The sequence below is a fragment of the Uloborus diversus genome, chromosome 10 (genome assembly GCF_026930045.1).
Source record: "Uloborus diversus isolate 005 chromosome 10, Udiv.v.3.1, whole genome shotgun sequence".
Lineage (NCBI taxonomy): Eukaryota > Metazoa > Arthropoda > Arachnida > Araneae > Uloboridae > Uloborus > Uloborus diversus.
The window spans coordinates 74379582-74402462 of NC_072740.1; the positions used below are offsets into that span (position 1 = coordinate 74379582).

General features: G+C 31.6%; 1 protein-coding gene across 4 annotated transcripts in view; it reads left to right on the forward strand.

Moving 5' to 3' along the window:
- The window catches only part of LOC129231389 (inositol polyphosphate-5-phosphatase A-like), a 68982-nt gene extending 46599 nt beyond the window's left edge, over nt 1-22383 (forward strand). The window contains exons 14-18 of one of the 4 annotated variants that reach the window (XM_054865690.1): nt 2680-2754; nt 8207-8243; nt 9709-9795; nt 14050-14201; nt 22191-22383. In XM_054865690.1, the coding sequence (XP_054721665.1) occupies nt 2680-2754; nt 8207-8243; nt 9709-9752 (156 nt within the window). In that variant the 3' untranslated portion in view covers nt 9753-9795; nt 14050-14201; nt 22191-22383. Of the gene's footprint in view, nt 1-2679; nt 2755-8206; nt 8244-9708; nt 9796-14037; nt 14202-15498; nt 15533-19266; nt 19372-22190 lie in introns of those variants that run through there. The other 3 variants (XM_054865691.1, XM_054865692.1, XM_054865688.1) reach the window with 3 other exon arrangements.
- Nucleotides 22384-22881: the final 498 nt, after the last annotated feature.

The following is a 22881-nucleotide window of genomic DNA, read 5'->3' on the forward strand; positions in this document are numbered from 1 at the left end:
TCCTCCTAATAGTTAACTCTTAGACTATTTTTAGACAGGCATGATGAATTTTGTTGCCTTTTCCTGAAAGTTTTTCATCTTCTAAGCTCCACTTATTTCACTTATTTTAAATTTCCTTTGCATACTTTATGGATGCACACATTGAAAGACTCAACTAATGACAATTTTTCATGTCCATTTCTACTTCCAAGGAGAAAACTCTTCACTTATTTTTAATGTGTGATAGTTACCTTCGTTTTCGGGATCTGCTTACCTATATTGTTTTTTATTTCTCAAAAATAAATCTATATTTTATTTGTCTCAAAAAAAAAAAAAAAAAAAAAAGAAAATATCCATTATTAATTTTTTTTTTTGGGGGGGGGGGGGAATATAACCTTTGAGAATACATATTAGTACATTCCAATGCATGAATATACCATACATTCCAATGATATAACATCTGAACCACACCCAGTCTAGCATGGCATAGCTAGGGAGGGGCGGAATTTCAATATTAATAAATTCTTGAGGGCTGGCAAGCCCTGACCCTTCCTGTAATGTGATTAAAGATAGTCTAATATGTGTATTAAGGACATCAACTTTGAAAATAGCTTAAAGTTGGGTTTTTGAAACTTAAATTTCAGAAAAATTCTAAGGTAGGGACCCCAAATGACAAAATCACCTTACGTCATCACAGTTGGCTCCGAATTTCATTTTTAAAAATTTCCAAGGGAAGATCACAAAACTTTCTTTTCTCAGTGATGCAGAGCTTAAAATGAGCAACAGTTTCGAAAAATATTTCGGGTGGGAAACCCCCCTCCGAACTCTCTCTCTCATGATGTTGTCCATCAAACAACGGCTAAAATCACGTTTTTAGGACTTCATTTTCAAAACCTTTCATAGGGAGATGGGAAAACCATCTGACTTCTCAATATTTTTGGAAAAAGTTGGAAACTTATGCTGTTAAAGATAGCCTACAATTGCGTTTTTGAAACTTTGGCATCGGCAATTTTCTGGAGCTCCCGAACTTTCCCTATTCTCTCTAACGTCATCAAAGAGAGACTAAAATTGATTTGGGGAGGAAAATCCAGTCTTTGTTGGATTCAGTGGAGGCCCTTACACCACTAGATACAGCCTGCATTTACCTATAAGTGTGTTTCAGTTTAGTTGAAAAGCTTTCCGGATAGTGCCACTGAACCTTCCCCAATACCTTCACATATCCAACGATAGCCTAAAATTGCTTTTTTAAGACTTTAATTTTGACAAATTACCTTGAGAAGTCCCCCCCCCCCCCTAATGCCACCAAAGAAAGCATAAAACTGATTTTAATTTTTAAAAAATGTCTGGAGGGAGCTCAAAGCCTCTTTTCTATAAGCATTACCAAAAATTGCTTAAAATTCTGAACTTTGACTTAACTTTCGGAATTTTTCGGTGGGTCTCTGAATTCCTTTTATGTTTTTTCTGCAAGAAAAATAAGAAGGGAATTTTTTTTTCTATTTTCTTCTTTATTAAAATCTTATTAAAACACTTTTGACTCTTTAAATATATTAACTATTTCCCATGAAAAGGGTGGCAAATTGAGTAACCACCCCGGGTGGCAGAGAGCGTAGCTACGCCACTGACTACACCTCCCAATGATGTGTTGTATGAGGTGCATGAATCTTGCATGCATGCTAGATGTCAACGTTATTTTATAAACTTCATGCTGATAAAATATTTGGAACTTTGCACACAGTGAGTATATTTCAGCAAACTTTCAAGCTGAAAGTTAAAATTAGTTTTCAATTTTCCACATCTCTGCTTGAGTCATTAACTAAAAATGACTTCAGTTTTAAGAAAAAAAATAAGTGTTTCATAAACTGCAAATAAAGTTAGCTGCACTAGGTCGATCACCAGAAAGAACATAATCCCAAGTGGAAGGATTGAACTAAAGCTAAGCCAGAGAAATTTGATGCTTTTACTGCCTTTTATTCCACACAGTAACTGTTTTCACATAAGCTGAGCCTCATTTATGTATCCAGTACTGCCTTTCTTTGGGAATTTCGATGAGAAATTCTAGTCATACGTACCCTGTACCAATCTTCCTGTTTTGAGTTAAGGCAGCATGAGCAGCTTGACACTCATGCACATTTCTGTACATTAATAACAACAATGGCAGATGTATTGAAGTGTCAAAATGGTACCTTCAGATTCAGATTCCATTGCATTGGTCTAATAGTTGACTTAGAGAAGGCCCAAACAGTGCAGAAAAATAGAAATTTAAACTTACAATTAGTTATTTTTAACTTACATAAAACGTGTATAAGTAAAAAAATTAAAGGTTTTTAAAGGAAGGAATGTGGAACAACGAAAAGAGTGTCCAGTAATGAATTTATGCTGATTAAATATTTTGTAGTTGTATAAAAGCTTAAATTATATTATAATTTCTTGGTTCCCATAGTCTGTAATTGATAAAGAACATTTCAGTTACTTACAACATTTCGTAACTATACAAGCAGATACAAATTTAAAGTGTTTTCCTACCTAAGCAACACTTTGAATAACTCTAATAAATTAGCTATTTAAAATAGCTGAACAGACATTATGCTTATTTGAATATTTTGTCACAAACTATTATTTATAATTTAAGTGGATATCTTTTGTTACTTTACTTATTTCTCTTTTTTTCTCTCTCATATTTCATTCTATCTTTTCTTTCAGACTCCTTTAGATGGTTCCTATTGTCCTGTTGTTTATCAGTTAGTTGGTGCACATGTTGGAATGGGAGATCATAAGGTCAGTTAGCCATAAACAGTTACAGTCAAGCCCACTTAATGGAATAGCCAATTTACCACAAAAAATTATTCTAATAAACTGGATATTTCTATTATCTAGGATTTAAAAAAAAAAAAAAAACAAGTTACATTGATTTGATGCTTTGAAAATTTATTTAAGCAGGATAATCTTTTAACCAATTAATTCTAATAAGCAGGCTCAACTGTACCACCATCTATGCATTTAAATGTGTGCAGAATGTGTTAAAATTACTATGTGTAAAAACAGATTAAAATTTAAATTATGATCACCATGTGCTTACTGTTGCTGTTAAAAAAAAAGTGTTTGTGAAGATTACACTGGTTATCATAAATTAAGGAAAAATCACAAAAATGGTGATAATTCATAATTTAACATGCAGAATTTTATATAAATTACCTACAATTTACAACACATAGTAAGGTATGAAATAACATTTTTTTAAAAATTACCAGATCATTATGGTATCATAGAAATTAGCACAAGTATAAAATGAACAAATTGATGGTGTCACTTTGCTACAGGAAAAGTACCTTCAATATAGAATGTGATCCCCTCTAGCAGCAGTACAACATGTAGAGCAATGTGTGATACAGTCGATCAGTTCCATTGGAAGCAAAAGCCATTGCTCTTGCAAAGCAGTTACAAGTGTGGCAAGAGTCTAAGGGGGCAGATTGAGAGCAGCTAGACATCTCCCTAAAGCATCCCAAAAATGCTCGATAGGATTCATGTCCGGGGATCGAGCTGGCCTCTCCATGCAGAGAATTTTAGCTTGTTGAAGATAATCGTCTATGACGCAAGCCGTGTGTGGTCTAGCATTATTGTCCTATAACAGAAAAGTATGGTCTATTGCCCGGACGTATGGCCCCATGTAAGCATCAAGGGTGTCATCTCTATGAACCTGAGCATTCAGGGTTTCCCTTGGAAAGACATGGATGTCTGCGTCCACCTAAAGAGATGCCACCCCAAGCACAGCCACTGCTTCTTCCATATCCATCTTTTTCTCAGATGCTTGATGGATAATAACGGGTTCCAATTTCTCACCATGTCAATTAAATAACGCCTACTATTGCTTTCTAGACTAAATCTAGACTCATCCAAAAGGAGAACAGCCCTCCATGGATCAAGCATCTAGTGGATATGTTGTCATGCCCACTGTAAACGGTCCCTCCTATGGCAAGGTGTGAGTGGCACACAAATGGCTGGTCGCCTCACATACAAAGCGCTTTCTTAAAGCCTGCTATGCACGGTTGACGTTGACACCAACCTTCCGGTGGCTGCAGCAAGGGAGGATCTGAGATGAGTCAGAGTAGCTGCTCTATTCCTGCGTGCACATAACCTCAAATATCGGTTATCGGCGGTCGCTGTAGCTGTTGGCTGGGTCATTGGTCTGGATGCCAAATCTGTGGTTTGAAATTGACTCCAAAATCTATGAACCACAGAAGGACTCACATTTAGCCATCTGGTTTCTTCTATTTGACTTTGTCCTGCCTCTAAACTCCCAATAGCTCTCCATCGTAGTTCTGCACGCAAATGATGACTGGAAGTCATTGTTATAAAATGACTATCTCAGATGTCTTATGTCAGTATCACAGGGAAATTTATAGGCTTGTTCTCAAACATTAACTTTTTATGCTCCTCACAGATGACACTCTGATTTCAGTGCCACTTATTGCATAGTGCACTTTTATTGAGCAATTCTTACTTGGTAATATATTCAAATTTTATACAGTTTGGCTTATTTTTCAGAGTTATCTCTATTTTTGAGATTTTTCCTTAATTTATGATAAGTAGTATTTTAACAGAACTTAGTTAATGCAAATACATGTTAGGTACCATTGTAGGTTTTTCTTTATAAATAGCAAAAACACTTTGCTCAAGCATATTATTTTGTTAATTGTTTTTCCTTTCATTAATATTTCTATATATTTTTTAATGTTTTGCATAAATGAATTTCTATGTAAAATCACTAATATTTTTTTGCATTATTATTACTTTCAATTTTATGGTTTTTACTTTGGTAATTTTGTTTAAAGATATTTTCAAAGCTAACTTGAAATGTGTTTGAAATGTTATTTTCTTATTTTGTTATATTTGAGTGTCATTTCTTCATTTACCTACTTGCATGAAAGAATAATTTATTACTACACTGCTCCACATAAGTTCTCCTATATCTACAGTGAAGAAATGAGAGCTCAAATTACTTGAAAATATTGTGTAACCAAAAGGCAAGCAATGAGCAGTTAACTGCACCAGTGAAAGAATAAACTGAGAAAAAGCTTCTCAGATGAAACTGCTTTTAAATACAGTCACTTGCTTTGTAAAGCTGAAGTGATTCTTCTCAAGAACAGCTTTGCAAGTGAAAATGTGCTTCGGACAATTTTCTCGAATCTTCAATGACATCACTGACCAGGTGATGTTAACAGTTAACAACTCATTTGTCTGATAATGCTTAACCATAACGCTTTGCATTTTAAGCACAGATTAAATAAACAAAGCTTAGGCATTTGAGTAAGCAGTGATGATTAACTATTTATAAAATAAGGCTAATATTGCTATCCCAATCAGGGGTGAATACAGGATTTCATTTTAGGGGGGTCATGCTCAAAAATGTAGTCTTTCGTACAACAACTTTCTTGAACTTAGGTTTCTTTAGGTGTCAACAAAAGCCCAAAATCTGTTAATAGTTGGTCGAAAGCTTAATTAATTTTAACAATTATAAATTAAATACTAAAATTATTATTAATTAAATTTAATTAATAATAATTCAATACATTAAAATGACCGAATTAAGTTGTATTACAACCTGTTAAGACCAGTATTCACACCAGCCAACATAATACAATAAAAAATACTACGAAAATGTAATAAAAAATTAAATGTTTTATGAACGTGGTACATATGGATATTGATTAAACATTAGCATAATACTTGACACATCCATCTTGTATGCAGAAAAAAACAATAACCTTTACTAAATAATAGTAAAAAAAGCGGCAAAAATCTTTTTTAAAATTGAATATTTTATGGTTATAATTCTAACATTGATGAATACTCACAGATTCTTTTCAATTGTCAAAAAATCAGAGCTGAATGAAGACATCAGAGTCTCAGAGTCTGATACAAGAACTCCGAATGTATTTCCATAGGTTTTGAATTCATCAGTTTTTTTAAACTTTTCAAAAAAGACAACCATGTTTTGTCACAGAACGCTTCGTTATTTTGGTTACAGGTAGTCCTTTTCTTACAAACACAGCCTTTTTCAGCGCAATTTCCATCTAATACGAAGGGCTAACTACAGAAACCCTCGTATAAAGAGGTTTTGGGCAAACACGATACTAAAATTTTACATTTTTTGCCTGACGCTAAGTCTAAAACACTGATTTAAACTAACTATTTACAGCTCATTTAAAAATAAACTCAGCACAAACAAAAACGAAACTATCTAAAAATCACAACAGAAAAGAATGATCTACATAAAAAATACTGACACATTACAATAGCTATCGGCGATTAAATTTTTTCCTTTAAAAGCGATCGGGTGGCAGACACTTCAATATACTGGCCCCTGAAGTCAATTGCCGCAAAGAAGAGACTGTCTCAATCAGAGCTAATTTACTGCCTACATATAAATAGAAAAGTGGCATGTAGTACCAAAAAAAAATGAAATTCAAAAATTATTTACTTTCTCTTATGGTTTCAGTCAGGTTTTCTTTTTTTTTCTTTTTCGAGGAGTCATTTTCACTACTCAAATGCAATGAACCTTATAACAGATTAAAAAGTGTTGTTGCAGATTGGATGGGGGTTACGACTCTCATGACCCCCTCCCCCTCTTTCTTTGTATCCACCACTTCATGTTATGCCCAAAAAATTGAATTCTAAAAGGTATTTACTTTTTCCTCATGGTTATGACATTTTTTAATATTTTTAAAGCAAACATTCATAATTTTCCCTGTGGTTTGGGGGGGGGTTGTGACCCCCCCCCCCGCCCCCTTGTATCCGCCACTGATCCCAATTTGCGTATCCTCCCAACTAGTACAAGAATTCTTTCCACTTACGCAGGTCACCTCTTTGTAAACCTTTATTTTAAATAAAAAATATTAGAGCATTCAATGTGCAAATATGAAGAGCAGTGCATAATATGTTGCTCTAAATTCATGATGAATGCTAATTTTATTCTCTTTAAGCTGCTTCATAGCAGCAGTGCAATATGTTGAAAATTGTCAAGTATTTAACATTATGCTATGTTTGTTCTTTTAATATTTGTAGCAAAGACTCTATTTTCAAACTTAGTTTTCAAATTAAATCTAGGATTTTTATTTAAAGAATGAAAAAGCCTGATTTCATGCTACTTATAAATTACTGAGATTAGGTTCTTACAGGCATTAACGTTCTTCATAACTCCCTGAAAATAAAGAGATGAATGTTCAATTGTATTACATTAACCCAGTTTAAAATATTTCATACTATTTTATTTTTTGCTCAATTTATAATGAATGTCTTGTGTATTTATTAATTGTCTTTTTGATGTTAATTTCGTAAAAGTGAAATAATATAAAAAATTTAATAAATCCAGAGAAAGCAAAAATAAATGTAAAATGTAAAGCATGGGAAAATTAATATTTTTTTTTTTGATAAAAATGTAGAGAAAATTTAGGGAACTTATTTTATACATCATAGCAAGTACTTCATGTTTCTAAAATTGAGTTATTTCATCTTAAGAAATGCATGGAACAAATTGAAACACACATAATTGGGTACTGAGTTACAGTTTTTAAGGAATGCATGTATTGACAGATTTTGGAGATGTGCACTATTTGCTTATTCTTTTTATATTTTGAATAATTCAATTTTTGAAAACACTGAAATGGATCTGCACTAAGTAATTCTAATGGCTACAAGTAAAAACATGGTGATCCTTTAACCCTTCAAGCGGCCGTGACGTAAAATTCCTTCACCCAGCAATGTATTGAAGAGCGGCCGTGTCGAAAAATTTGGCCTTGAATATTCTGCTTCGAGAACGGCTGCGGCGTAAAATTCTATGGAAGAATATTCATGGCGAAATTTTTCGACATGGCCGCTCTTCAATACATCGCTGGGTGAAAGAATTTTACGTCACGGCCGCTTGAAGGGTTAAGGAAAACCATTATATTTCTCTAATGACTTAGTTCTTTTTTTGCCCCCCCCCCCTTGAAAATAAAAAAAAGAAGGAGAAAATTATTGTTATGTATTAGAAACTCCTTTTTTTTTCTCAGAGGGCTGTATTAAGAAGGTGCTAAATTACATCTAAAACTTTTTCTTTTATAAGTGGGTGAAATGCTGTACTTTTCAATGAGATGACCCTCTAGTAGCTACATTTAAAAAAATATTTTTGTTATAGTCTGAAGATATTATTTTTAATACAACATACTAAATTCTGCTTTTATTTTTGTAGCCTGTCATGTTGATGTGCAATTTATTAAGACATACAGGTAAGTTTTTCTTTCATTTTTATGTTTTGTTAAAGGAATAATGGGGAAATTCATTGAATTTTACGACGCTAATATTAAGTATTATTTGATACTGCTTGTGTTGAAGAATAATGCCTTAGTTTCAAATGTACTTATGCACTTTAATTTTTTTTTCACAAATTCTTTTTTTTTTTCTAAACTTTTTAATGAGGTTTATTTCATTATGAAGGGAAATTTACTTAAAACTCTTTAATAATAAAATGCTGCATCTGATATTGAGATATGCTGTCTGATTTCCTTAGCTGAGACTTTCTGCCACTTTGCGCATGAGTCAGATCTGCTCTGATTTTATCAAAATAAGGATGGAAACCCAGATTCCAATTTTGAAAAATAACGTGTTCAGCAGTTTTTCCAAAGTAGGATGGGAAAAGACAGAGATAGCAAGTGCGAGCAGAAAGTGCCCATCCTCAACCTCTCTCCACTTTTTAAAATGGAATCTATCCCAAGTGTTAGTCTTTGCTTTTGGCAACTGACAGTAGGAGCCAACTATTTTTATTTCCTATCATAAATTCAAACTAAATTTCTTTTCAATTTGAAAGTGTTTTTATTGGAGTAATTCAATTCTAAATTAATCATATTATCTTTGTTTCATAAAAAATGGGAAAATTAGTATTTCAGTAGCACACAATAGTAAATATTTTTTTTGTAAAATTTTTCTTTTATATCGTTGTAATGCAGACATTAATTACGTTTGGAATGGCCCTGAGTAATAATGTCTTGATGTTCTATGGATTAATTGATACATGATGTGTTGAGAAGACCAAAGATGTATAAGTCAGTTGTAAAGTGGTTGAAATATATGAGTCATTAAAGCAGTCAGTTTAGATCATTTATTTTCATTGTCAACCCTCCTCCCCCCCCCCCCCCTTTCTCTCCTGAAAAAGAAAATTTTCATTTTTTGCAAAAACTACTTTAGGTTATTAAATTTTAATACATTCCAGAGGCTGCATTTTTTGAAATTTTATAATAGATCAGTTAGATAACTCTGGTGGCCCAACTTGTTTGTTTATGCTTAAATGACTGAGTAATTTTAACATTTTAAATCATACTTCATTTTTCTTCAATTTGCAAAAGTAATATTTTAGAACTTATTCAATTGATAATATTGGTAAATATCTCTGAGATATATGTTATCTTCCTATTAATTTTTACTTGGCTTGCTCCTTTAGTTGAAAAATGACTCACATTTTGAAACTAATCATCAGATTGCTGTTATATTTCTTTTACACCATGAAATGTCTCGAAATCAATAGCACCTCTTGTGCGATTCAGTGCTGCGTAAAACTTTTTGGAGCTATTGGGCCATCCTAAAAGTATTATCAGTTATATGTGTGTTTAAACTAACATGTAGTTGTTCATGTAGAATCCATATTACTCATAATGGCATCTGTATTTTTCCACCTTGCTATTCTACTTCTAATATAAGACGGTGATGATCACAGAAAATCAAGTCAAGTGTTTTCAGTATAGGTATGCATCATTCAGATGGCCGAAAAATAGCTACTGATTCAGGGTGAGTACTTTTCTGGTTCATCCGATTTATGTGAAATGCCTGGTGTCATTTTATCATTGTATGTTTTTTTACTCATGTTTTTTAAAAGTTTTCATCATTTTATATATGTACCTTATGTTTTGTCTAAACAGTAAATTACTTTGAACTTGTTTGTACTATTCAGCCAATCCATAAAAAATTTCCTAAAAGAACTTCTAAACCAATCGCGTCTCAATTTCCATTTTACGTATCCAGTTTAACTATAAACTTCCAAAATGAAAAGTAATGGTCATGGTTAGCTGTACAATTAATACAGTTGATTATTGCTTCAAAACTTTTGGAACATCATCAAAATTTCTCGAAAATGCTTAGTTTCATATGAATCTCTTATGGTAATTTATTACAATATTTATGAAAATAATGTGCATGAATCTAGGGATTATATTCCTGTAAAATAACTATGTAAAGTCTGAAGTTTTTATGGCTCTATTTTGAAATATTAGTAATACATTTTTCTGAATTATAATTTTTAAAATTCATAAAAAAAAGTTTTTGCGTATTATACATTTATTTACTGCTTAAAGTTAGATAAATTGAGAATAAATTTTATTTCAACACTGTCATACATTTTCAGATGCTGAACAAGTAGCCTTTTTTTTTTTGGTTATAATATTTTCTAAAACTATGAAAAATGAAAGCATAATGTGGCAATAAGCAGAAATGTTACAAAAATATGAATCCAAAAGTTTAATCTCAAAATTTACTCTCTTTCACACTGTTACTAAAGAGAAAAATATTTTAAAGGCCTGTTTATTTGGTAGATATATGTGTAATTTATATAAGTTGGTATCAATGGTAATTTACTGCTATAAGCCATTTATCCCAAAATATTTGATATTTGACTCATGCTTAAAGAAATAGTAGGTATTTTCTGCAATAATTATCAGTTGTATAGCTAATAAAAAGTGTTTTGGTCTAAAATCTATAACTTGCATGAATATTATAGAAACAAGAACTAGAAGTGTTTTTTTTTTTTCAATTAAATTAGAATGTAAAATGAAAAAAAAAAAAAAAACTACAAAGGCTATCTGCATGGTGTTTTTATAACAAGTATTATTTCATAGAAGCACTTTATTTATTTTTTTACAATTTTAACAATTTCATGCATTTTTTTGACGTTTGTTTGAATAAAGCTCTTTAAAGATAATTTTAAATGTTATTTTTGCTTCCAAAATCTGCTTTTATTCAAAGTTTTTTTTATGATCTAATGTCTTCTAAATTTTAAAAAAGAGTTTCTCAAAACTCTGAAATATATGTTCGTAATAACTTGCAGTTTTTGTGTTTCATTAATGTTGTTTATACATATATACCTTGTAATCATAAAATCCGGATTTCATGTCACTTATTCAAAGTCCTGAATTTATTGCGTATAATTTTAATGCCATACAGCTCCATATTTCACAAGTGTTTTATTGTAAAACTCTGACTACCACAACATTTTGGGCTGCTTAGAGAGAATCAAATTTTTCTTTACAAATGAAATATATGAAATATTTTCTGTAAAATAATGGAAAGACCTGGAAAAGTTTATTGTAAGAATTTCTGAGAAGCGATAAAATTTATATAAGTGTTATTAAAGCTACCTGAAGTATGGTGGGGCATGTGTGTAAGCTCTGTAGATTTTAATCTTTGACATGAGAAACAAGAGAAAGGAATCCAAAGCAAATTGATTTTAAAACTGGACTAAGAAGATAAGCAAGATCAGTGAAAAACCATAGCTTTAGCTTTCAGCTGTAGTTGGTCATGACAAGTTTCTCCCATAGGCGAAAGAGAGCATTATGAAACCCCTTAATTAGATTGACAAGAAATACACAAAACCTTTAAAGTATAGAAAAGATTACACAGTGTTCTTCCTAAGGTAGGGAATGTTTGTCAGAATCTCTTTTTACATCAAAATTAATTTTACAGAAAGTACAATTGTTTTTCAAAACATAAGCAAACTCTTTTAGAAAAATTTTAGAGTAAAAATAAATAAAATATTTTTTCCTATGATTTTAGCCCTGTCCATCAATAATTCAAAATGATGTTAGTTGAATCTTTTTACACTATACTAATAATTGATTTATTAAGCATGTAATTTTTATTAAAATATTTTTTAACTAGGTATTTTTAATCTATTCCGGTTAAGATGTGCTCCCACTATGATGACACTTAGTAAACAGTGAGACAGTCCCAAGATCGACGTGATAACTAGGTTCAACTGTATTACCGATGTTCAAGAAAAAGTTCCCAAAGTTAATTTCCCTAACACCTACAGTGACTTATGACTTTTCTTTTATATTTTCATGATACATGATTCACAAAATCTTTACAACCATACCATACAGCAACAGAAAGTATAATGAATCTAACTACGCATAAAACTATATATATATATATATATATATAAGTATATATATATATATATATATATATATATATATATATATATATATATATATATATATATATATATATATATATAAATATGTATATATATATATATATATATATATATATAAATATGTATATATATATATATATATATATATATATATATATATATATATATATATATATATATATATATATATAAATATGTATATATATATATGTATATATATATATAAATATATATATATATATATATGTGTATATATATATATATATATATATATATATGTATATATATATATATATATATATATATATATATATATATATATATATATAAATATGTATATATATATATATATATATATATATATATATATATATATATATATATATGTATATATATATATATATATTGGACATAGTTAATTTTGCTAACTGCCAATAATATTTTACTTTATTTCTTTATATTATAATTGTTAAGTATTCAAAAATAAGAAAAATAAGTTTTGAGACATTTGCTATCACGTACAAGTATAAGTTCATGTAATTATTAAGCATGAAATGCAAGAGAATCATATACTTATTTCTTCTTTATGATTTTTATATTTGTATAAGAAAAATAAAAAAAAGACAAATTTCATTTTTCAGTAAGTTAAATATTACCTCAAAATATCTCTATTGATTCTAGTTCTAGGAAAGTTAAAGGACATTTAATATGTCAAATTGTGAGCTCAGAAAAATAGTCATCACGATCCACCAGAAATGCAGTTAACTGCTAGAATAACCATACCAAGAAAACATTAAACTAAATATCATTATTAAAAAAAGGTTTTTTTTGTTTTAAGAGAGGTTAAAACGCACTAATTATAGCATCAAAAACAGTTCTAGATTGCAAAAAAACTTGAATCTCTGCCTGAGTTTTAATTTTTGTTTCTAAAAAAAATTTTCCAAAAAGTTATTTTTTCAGCAAAAATTGATTTCAACTATCAAGATGTTCATTAAATTAACAATTGTTTCCCTTTTTGACTATGCATGCTTTCAGAATCTTTGCTATGTAAAAAAAAAAAAAACCCAAAACACCATTCAAAAACTTTTTTTTCTAATGTAAGCTTTTAGGTGCATTACATTAGCTTAGAAACTAAAAGTTGCCAAATTTTACTGCTATAAGTAATAACTTCTCTTGGACATTACATCTGCACAAACCATTGAGCTCCAGTACTATGAGGCAGATGAACACGGTGGTTTGTTTTCTGTCCATGCAAATACGGCAAAAGGAGCTCTCTTTTCACAATTAAACTCAAGCTTTATTTTGTAAAGCATTTTGCCATGCATTTTTTAAGTCCTTAATCTGCACAATTCGAGATGTCAAAAGAAGCAGTCTTTTCCCATTAAAGAAGATGTTTTATTATGCAAAGTGTTTTGCCATACTCTCTCGGAGCTCTGACCATTAGCTTCATTGCTGAAGAAGGGGAAGTTCTCTCTCCTCATAGTATTATAGCTCAATAGCAGAAACAGGTGTCTTCTGTTATAATAGAGATACAACCATGCAATGTACAATTTCATTTTTAACTACTTTTTCGTACAAAACATCTAAAGCCTTACTTGATAGCCCCCTATATCTATAGCAAGCATATAGGAATTAACTGGTCTTGTTTTTTTTTTCTTCTCATATTTGGCTAAGTGATATTGTAGTGAATAATCAAAGTGAAATAATGTTAATGAACATGACAAAAATGTGTTTCTTTCTGTTATTGAAAATATCTTTTAATATCTTATTTTTGGCAGATGAAATTCTTTTCAGATCTCGATTATTTTATATCACCATAGTTTTAATTACAGGGAGTACATTTACATTAGAGTCTTAGTTCAGAGAATTCAAATGGAAACATGTTATGACTGATCTGTCAGCATGATAGTTGGAAAGGTCAACTGAGATTACTGAAAAGCACTCTGAATAGTGTCCTAAAGATCTGGTCAGGTTGGATGTAATGGTAATAATGTCAAAATGAAGTATTTTACTCGTATTATTTAATCGAAAATATTGTAATTCAAAAAATATTTTTGATTTCTTTCTTTCATTTATTTTATAAGTTTTAAAAAATTCAGTTGTTATTAGTTTTATTTAACTGTCCTGAAAATGCTTAAATTTTTTATGATTCAAAACTTTTGGTTTAATCCAAGTTGTAGAGTTAAGTACGAGTAATTTACTAGCATAAAAGATGTAATAAAACTTCATTCTAACTAAACTTGTAAGGAAAACATTTAAAAACTTAGTCATTTATTAGGATATCAAAAAACTCCTACATTTTCCATAGTTTTTGGGAAAGAGAGAGAAATGAGACTGAGGAGACTAGGACAGTTCAATCAATTTGAACTTAACACTACTTTTAATAGTTTCTGCTGCACTTATAACTTCATTTTCAAATGTTAAAAATTTAGCTAGGTTATGAATTCGTTATATAGTGAAACCTAATTTATCCAAACTAACTGGGACCAAAAGCAATCTAGCCAATCAGAAATCTGGGTAATATGGGTAGTAGCAAAACAAATCCTTAAATAATCTGACTTATTGTTTATTACAATGAAATCAGTGTTTGTAACAAAATTACATAGAACTGCTATTTCCTAGACATTGAAATCTTCTATGTCTATTCATAGACATCAAAAAATGTAAACAATAATTTGTCATATCATTTCTTATCTAAGAATTGGTTCACTGCCTTCTTTTTCAAACACATGAAGCATTTGACTGAAGCATGACCTTGGAAACACTATCATGAATAGTTCAGCTAGAGTGGTGTTAGGATGATGCTTCAAGTATGCCATGATGTTTTTTAGATTGCTATGGTTCAGTGTGTAACCTATAATGGCAAATGTTTGGCGTGCTTGTAGTTAACTTCTTGCTCTCATTATTTTAAAATTAGTATTTATGCAAATATAAAATATTCAAAAAAATTACAAGTTTGATCCAGATTATTTGAAGACAAGGACTAGATAAACAAGGTTCTTCTGTATTCAGGAACGATGTTAAATCTTACCCACTAAAAACCAATACTGAATTGGTTTTTATGGTGGTTATGACTCTCTTATGATAATGTTTATATAAAAAGTGCAGTATAAGGTAGTTAACCAAAGTTTATTTCAAAACAGTTAAAATACGAGTGTAAGTCAAATATAAACTGGAATTTCTTTTAAAAATTGTTTGTATCATTTGTCATTGTAAAACATTTTGCATAAGCTATCCTTTATCTACATCCTTCCTCTGATTCACTTTTTTTTTTCTATTAGATTGCTAAGTTTTTGATGCCGTCGTGATAGAAAGAAGGAGGACATGTGCCTACCGAATTGCGCACAAACTCCTCTATACAACTGCATTGTCATCAAATTTTTATGCTCCTAGGTCTTTTTGGAGTGTTTCAAACAAATGGCAGTCACAAGGCAATAAATCTGGATTGTGCAGAGGGGTTTCAGAGGTGTCTGATGAAATTTCTAAAAATCTTCCCATTTTAAAGCAGCAATATGTGGTCTTGCATTTTTGTGAAGAATAATTGTGCTACTTATATTCTGGTATCCTCTTGTGCTGTGATATGCTGCTTCTGCTGTATCCAAAAGGCAACAGTAATAACCTGCATTAGTTGTCTTTTTTCAATAATGTCACAATTGGCAACAATGCTGTCTACTGTGATTCTTGTCTGTGATCTCCTTTCATCAGGTTCGTTTTTTACATCTTCTCTTTCTGCTATATATTTTTTATCCTGCTCACACACTCAAGTTTGCAAAGTGTTTCTTCCACAAACTGTGTGAAACTGTCTCAAAATTTCAGAGGGCTCGGTGCCCTCTTATGCGTGAAATTTAATAATGATTGTGGGTTGCCAACCTCTTGGAGAAACAATTTGAGGAGCATCTGTTGTGATTTTGAGGAGCAATTTAAAATTTTGCGGAGCAATTCGGTATTTTGTATAAAAATCAATAAAAATAACTTAAACCACTTATCTGAAATTGTTTTATAGCTTTAATAAATCATTTTAAGCACGAGTATACAAATAGTTATTTTTAATTTCCCATGTTTACATGTTTGTTATGATAAAATAGCAAAATTTAAGCTTGAAAACTGTCAACCGGGAAATGAGGAGCAAAAAAAGCCGCCAAGTTTCCCCATTTTTGTGGAGCAATTCCGCAAAATGCAGAGCAGTTGGCAACCCTGCGGAACAGAGGTTTGCACTTCTTGCTCATTTATGGCGTACTGAAGTGGCCCTGATCTCCAAAGTGTGGAATGCAAAAACTCTCCTTAGACATATTGGCAAAGTACCACCTAAGATTTATTACTAACACTGTGTTATGGTCAAATGCCGGCTTATATTTGATCTACCCTCGTATATTTATTTTTTTCTTCTTATCTCCAATCACTTAATATTAACGGAAATTTATTTTTAAAGCACAAAGTCATTAATTAATATGAAGCTAAAAGTAACGTAATCCAACTGTTCTAATTGGAAAAACACTTACTGAGAAATTTCCAGAAAAGGAAAATTGTACTACTTTTAATAGAATTCTGGGATAAGAGATGATCACTGCATTAGAAGTTTTCTTGCTATTCCTCCTTTTCCTGATAAAAATTGTTTGTCCCAATTTAACTTTTTGTTCTGATTTTAAAAAATATAGTATTTTATTTTCTTCTCAACTAGGATGTAATAGTGCCAATTTTGCACCCTAATTTTCGATTCTGCCAAAGTTCATTCTAGTTCCAACTAGAACTGTCAATTTTCTATTCTAATTTTGATCAGAGAAAATATCTAGTTGGAGTACAAGTTTAGCTTAACTCATTTTATGAAGTGAAAAAGAAAATATAAGGCTTATCAGCAAAGATATTTTTAGTGTCCCTGCAAGTGTTCTTCATATTGAAAGTCAAAAATATGCCTGCCTAATCCTCAAGCATATTTTCATGCTTTGCATTTTACATAAAAATTTAGCACTGTAGAATGGGGGGAGGCAGTTGGAATATTAAAGTGTTACATTCAAATTTTTTTTTTTTTTTTTTTCCTTTTAAACTCGAAATGACAAAGTTTATATGTTGAAATTGAAAATGGTACACATCTCTCTTTTCTGGCCATCTTCAGTTTCATCCATAGACAGTCAAGTTCTTTTTTTTTAAATTGAACTGATCAGTAGTATGGTCTTCACTCTTTTTATAAACTTCACTCCTCCAAAGTGTCTTTCGCTGTTGTAAAAAAGGTCAAAAAGTGTTTTAACATCTTGAAAAAACCCTTAGCTATATTGCTGCGTATCGGTATAGCATTAGCTTAATTGTATGGGGATTTTTACGTGAAATAAATCCTTACATTTTTTGATCATTTTCTGCAGAATATACTCTAATCAAATGTTGTATTACCATAAGCATCTGCAGCTGAATAAATGATCTACCCAAGTAATGCAAAATTGTTTTTCTTCCCCCTCTCGTAAATTCTAATTATAAAAATGCATGAATCTAGTATTAACTACGAGAACTTTTGTTAAGTAACTAATGTAGCATCTTCAAAATTGTGACGGAAATTCGTCATTTGCAGATTATGTGTGTATGTCTAATTAAATAAAACACAACCTCTCATTCATACTGAGTAATTCCACGACAAATTAATCAGAAAAAAAAAGTTTTTGACCTTACCATTTCCGATTTTAACGAAACTTGGTGTGAGGCACATATAGGACAAGATAAGTAATCCTGCTAATTTTTAAAATTCTACTTGAAAAATTTCACGTAATACAGGGCTGTTAAAAAAACTGAACAAGTACGAAAAAGACGAAAAGTTGTAATGTACTGTAACTTCTCTCCTAATTATCGTAGAATGAAAATTCAAAAACCATTGTAAAACTAAAAAATTGAGCTTTCTACTAATAAAAAACATGACTTTCTTGCGACAGGTTTAAGTTTCAAGGTCATTCACCATGACTTTTGACCTTGAATATCTCAAAACATGTCCAGTTAAAATTTCTTCAAAAAAATATATTTTATAGCTCCTACATTATTCTTCCACTACACCAAAACTTAGAGTGGGATCGTTATGGCAAGATACTGAAAAAATATCAGGAATATTCACATGTTTTAGATTGCAGAATTCCTTATGTCAGGTCAGTGACCGCCTTGACCTCCTCACCATTTCCAATTTTAATGAAATTTCGTGTAAAGGACAGGTATGTCAAGATAAGTAATCCTGCCAATTTTTAGAATTCTACTTCAAAAATTGTACGAAATACAGGTCTGTTAAAAACTTAAAGTGAGAAATAAATGGAAAGTTGTGACATGCAAATGACTGAATTTTTATTCTATCCTAATGATAGAATAAAAATTCAAACACCATTAAAAAAAATAGAGCTTTCTATTGATATAAAACATGACTTTTTAACCACAGGTTTAAGTTTCAAGGTCATTCACAGTGACCTTTGATCTTGAATATCTCAAAACACACCCCCTTAGAATTTCTTCACAAAAATGTATTTTGTAGCTCTAACACTGTTCTTCCACTGCACCAAAACGTAGGCGAGGACCGCAACGGAAAAGGACTGCAAAAAAATTAGGAATGTTTAACAAATTTTTGTTAGATGATTTACATTATTTCTGTCCTAATATCAATAAAAATTAATTTTATTTTTTGGGCGTATTCTTCATAAAGTATGCATATTTTGACAAATCGACAGGTTTCTTAAAAAAGAGTTAGAATTAGTGATGTTCTGGGTATCCGTATCCGCGGATATCCGAGGAAAAATAAAGATCTCCGTTACTTTCTTGACGGATCTTAAACGGATCTTTTCTATTCTAAACATTTTAAAATATTTGAATAAAAGACTCTTAAATTCCATTTAAATTAAGTTTTATTCCCTATTTAAATTACAAGGTATCATTTCAGACGCCAATGGCCCTCTAAGACATGTTTTTTTTTTATTTTTAGTTTAATATTAGTTTTTGATATTGATTTGGGGTTTCTGTTATTCTTCATTTTGGTTTTTCTCGGCATCCTTGAAAAAAAGTGAGACAAGATTCTCTATTTATTGTTTGTAAAGGTGTTCCTGGCTCTGTTATTCCGTCGGTCGGAGTAATCTGGGTGGAATGGGTCAGCGCTGCATTTATGCTGAAATAAAATGCGAAAAATTATTTCTAGCCTGTCCAGTAGCAGCTTTGCACTCTTGCTCCTGTATCTTACATCTACCAAGTAAGCAAGAAATATTTTTTCACATTCTATTTAAGCATTAATGAGCGCTGACCCGTTCCTTCCAACTCTCCCTCAATTTTAACGGAGATTTCTTTAAAGAGTAAATCAAGTCTCTATTATATTTTCGTGGTAGATGACTTTTTTGAAGAAACAGTGTTATTATTATGACGGGAATACCTTCGGTAATAAATTTTAAGCTTGGATGCTTGAATTGGGCAAAAACAAATTTTGAGATCGGTATCCGCGGAACTTGACACTAATGATCGGTATCCGTATCCGCGGATCTACTTTTTTAACCATCTGGCACATCACTAGTTGGAATATGACAGAACTTTTATATGAGATAACCGTAATTTTTATTTGTAATTAGCAACAGATCTTGGAAATAAAAACAGCAAGTTTTAGCCTTTGACAAAACTTCCCATATGATGACAGAGTTTTGTTTTCACTTCATGATAATAATGCGTCCAAAAATTAAAACAATAATATTAGGTGTGAGCAACAATAAGTAATGTGAAGCATTTAACGAAAATTCAGTTGACTCCCGGAAAACTTGCAGTCCTATGGGATCGGCTAATAGCTTCAAGTTATCAATAGTTCGAGCTACTTGATATTGTATATAAATATTTCTGATTTATTTTGCAGTACCTTGGCATTGCAGCCCCAGCCTAAGTTTAGGAAGAGAAGTGTTAGAGCTATAATATGTATATTTTTGAAAGAAATTAAAAGGGGGCGTGTTTTGAGACATTCAAGGTCAAAATTCACGGTAAACTGAACCATGGTGAACACTTGAAAACGTTCACAGGGTTGGCAGACAATGAACTTTAAAACTTAAATCTCTCTTGAGAAAGCCATGTTTTATACCAATAGAAAGCTTTATTCTTTAACTTTATAATGGTTTTTAAATTTTTGTTCTACTATAATTAGAATAGAAGTTACAGCCATTTGCATGTCACAACTTTCCGTTTATTTCTCACTTTTTAAGTTTTTAACAACACTGTATTTCATAGAATTTTTGAAGTAGAATTCTGAAAATTGGCAGGATTACTTATCTTGTCATATGTGTCCATCACACAAAATTTCATTAAAATCGGAAATGGTGAGGAGGTCAAAAAGGTGATGGATCTGACATGGAATTGCCCTACTGTAATCTTTCCTTTTTAAATACCCTCATGTTTGTGAAAATTGCACCACCAAGAAGGAATTATGCAATTGATTAGAATTTGAGAGACGTCACGGATACGCGGACTGAGAAATGCCCTCTGAACTGCGGCGCAGACTCTGTACATTAAGGGCTGAAAAGGTTTTTTGAAATCGGTGTATCATTATCTGACGATGGTAAATGTTTCTCTAGTACTCAATATGCCTCGTCCAAAACGCAGAATATCATACGAATGAGTAACGGAGTTTGAATGGGGTCGCATGATCGGCATGCATGAGAGTGAACTTATGTATAGAAAAATTAGCACCCGCACAAGGCGTAATGCCTCAACTGTAATGCATATTTGTAAAAGATGGACAGAGGACGCTGAAATCAGGCGAAGGGCTTGCACCAGCCCACATAACCATAAGACACCACAGGATAAGACACCCATTACACCTCACCCGTCGAGCTGTAATGGATCATGTCGCACTTGCAGCATCCACGGTTCGTCGATGTCTGCTGCACCAGGACCTGCACGCAAGGATTCTCCTAAACAAGAATACCTTCACCCTTAACCATCGTTGCTTCCGGCTTCAATAGGCCCACCAACACGCCCAGTGTCGTGCAAACTAGCAACAGCTCGTCTTCTCGGATGAGTCCAGACTTAATCTGCACTAAAACGATGGAGGTGTATGCGTCAGGCTTTACACATGGGAACGTCACCTCCCAGCGTGTACAATCTAACGTCATACCGGCATAACGGCAGGCCCTGGCGCCTGAGGCGTCATGGTCTGCAGCGCTATTGAATATCAAGGGCAGTCTCATCTACTTCAAATTACGGGTAACCTCCATAGCGATCGCTACTGTATTAACGATGTGACGCTGGAGGTACTGCCCTTTCTTCAGAGCATTCCTGGTGCAGTGTTCAGAGGGACAATGCACGTCCACATTTCGCACAAAAGGTACAAGGGTTCTTCGGAGCACGACAGGTTACCCTACTTCCTTGGCCTCCTCGTTCTCCGGATATGATGCCCATCGAGCATGTCTTGGATCTCGTTGGTTGGAGATTTGCCCATGTGTCTCGTCCGGCAGTGTGTAGGGATGAACATTGACTTCAGATTGAAGCCATATGTGACGCTATTCCCAATCGTAACATTCAGCACTTCTATGATTCAATGCCAAAATGTATACAGGATCTCATAGCTGCTCGGGGTAGCTACATTCAATATTAATTTAGGTCTGTCATTTTTAATTCATTGGTCTGTAAATTTGATCATTTATTGGCAGCCCTATGAGTAATATGTGCAATAAAATTTGTTCCTTTCCAATGAGTCCTTCATGTTGTTGCAATTTTCACAAACATGAATATACAATAGAAATGATTGAGGATCAATATTATGTAGTGGTATGATTTCATTCTGAACTAGTGACTCAAAATTGTATTTCCCATATAAAACCTTGGAATAGTGTTAGACAATGCATCATTTTTCCTCTAATACCCTATAGCATGTTTTTAAGAACTAGTTTAGATTCATATGTTTATTTTATTATTATTTTGTCTTAAATTCTGGCATTATAAAGAAAGTTATTAAAGAATGACTGTTTTTTTATTATTTTTCTCTCCTACCTAGGTTGCATTTAGTATGTCCTCTGCTTGGGAATAGCATTGAGCTTTTTACTCAGTGGAATTCATAACATACTCTGACTTAGCAATTTTTGTTGAAAAATTAAATTTTATTGTTTGTTTTATTTATTTGTAAATAATTTTAGATATATGTTGAAAGTAACTTTTATTGAGTTTTACTCTGAAGAGCTTTTATTAAAATGTTTTCCTTCAATTTTTGTGTTATTTTCTTGTGTTTTGTAGTTGAATATTAATATTTGTTGAATTATCTATAATTTGCTGCAAATAATGTCACTTTGCATGTCTCCCTCTTAAATTTTTATTTTTTTCAAGAACAGCTTTTTCTTGATAAAAACTAAAATTCTTTATTGATCTCAACCCTGCAATCAATGGTACATAGTGTGCTTTTTAAACACTTGTTGAACATTATTATATGCCAACATAAGATGACGTGTAAAGTTAAGCTTTGATTTTTTTTTTTCGTAACTTCAAAAATTAAAATGAAAAACATTGTTGACATTTATTGAATGCTTAATTAAATAAACTAATGTGTGGAGTAAGAAAAAGATTTTAATTTTGTTCCTCATAATTTTTAACTATAAGTTATTTATTTTTTGTAACTTTACTTTATGTTCTACAATGTTCAAGAAACAGGGAAAAAAAGCAATTTTATGAATAACTATTTTATTGAGCATTCA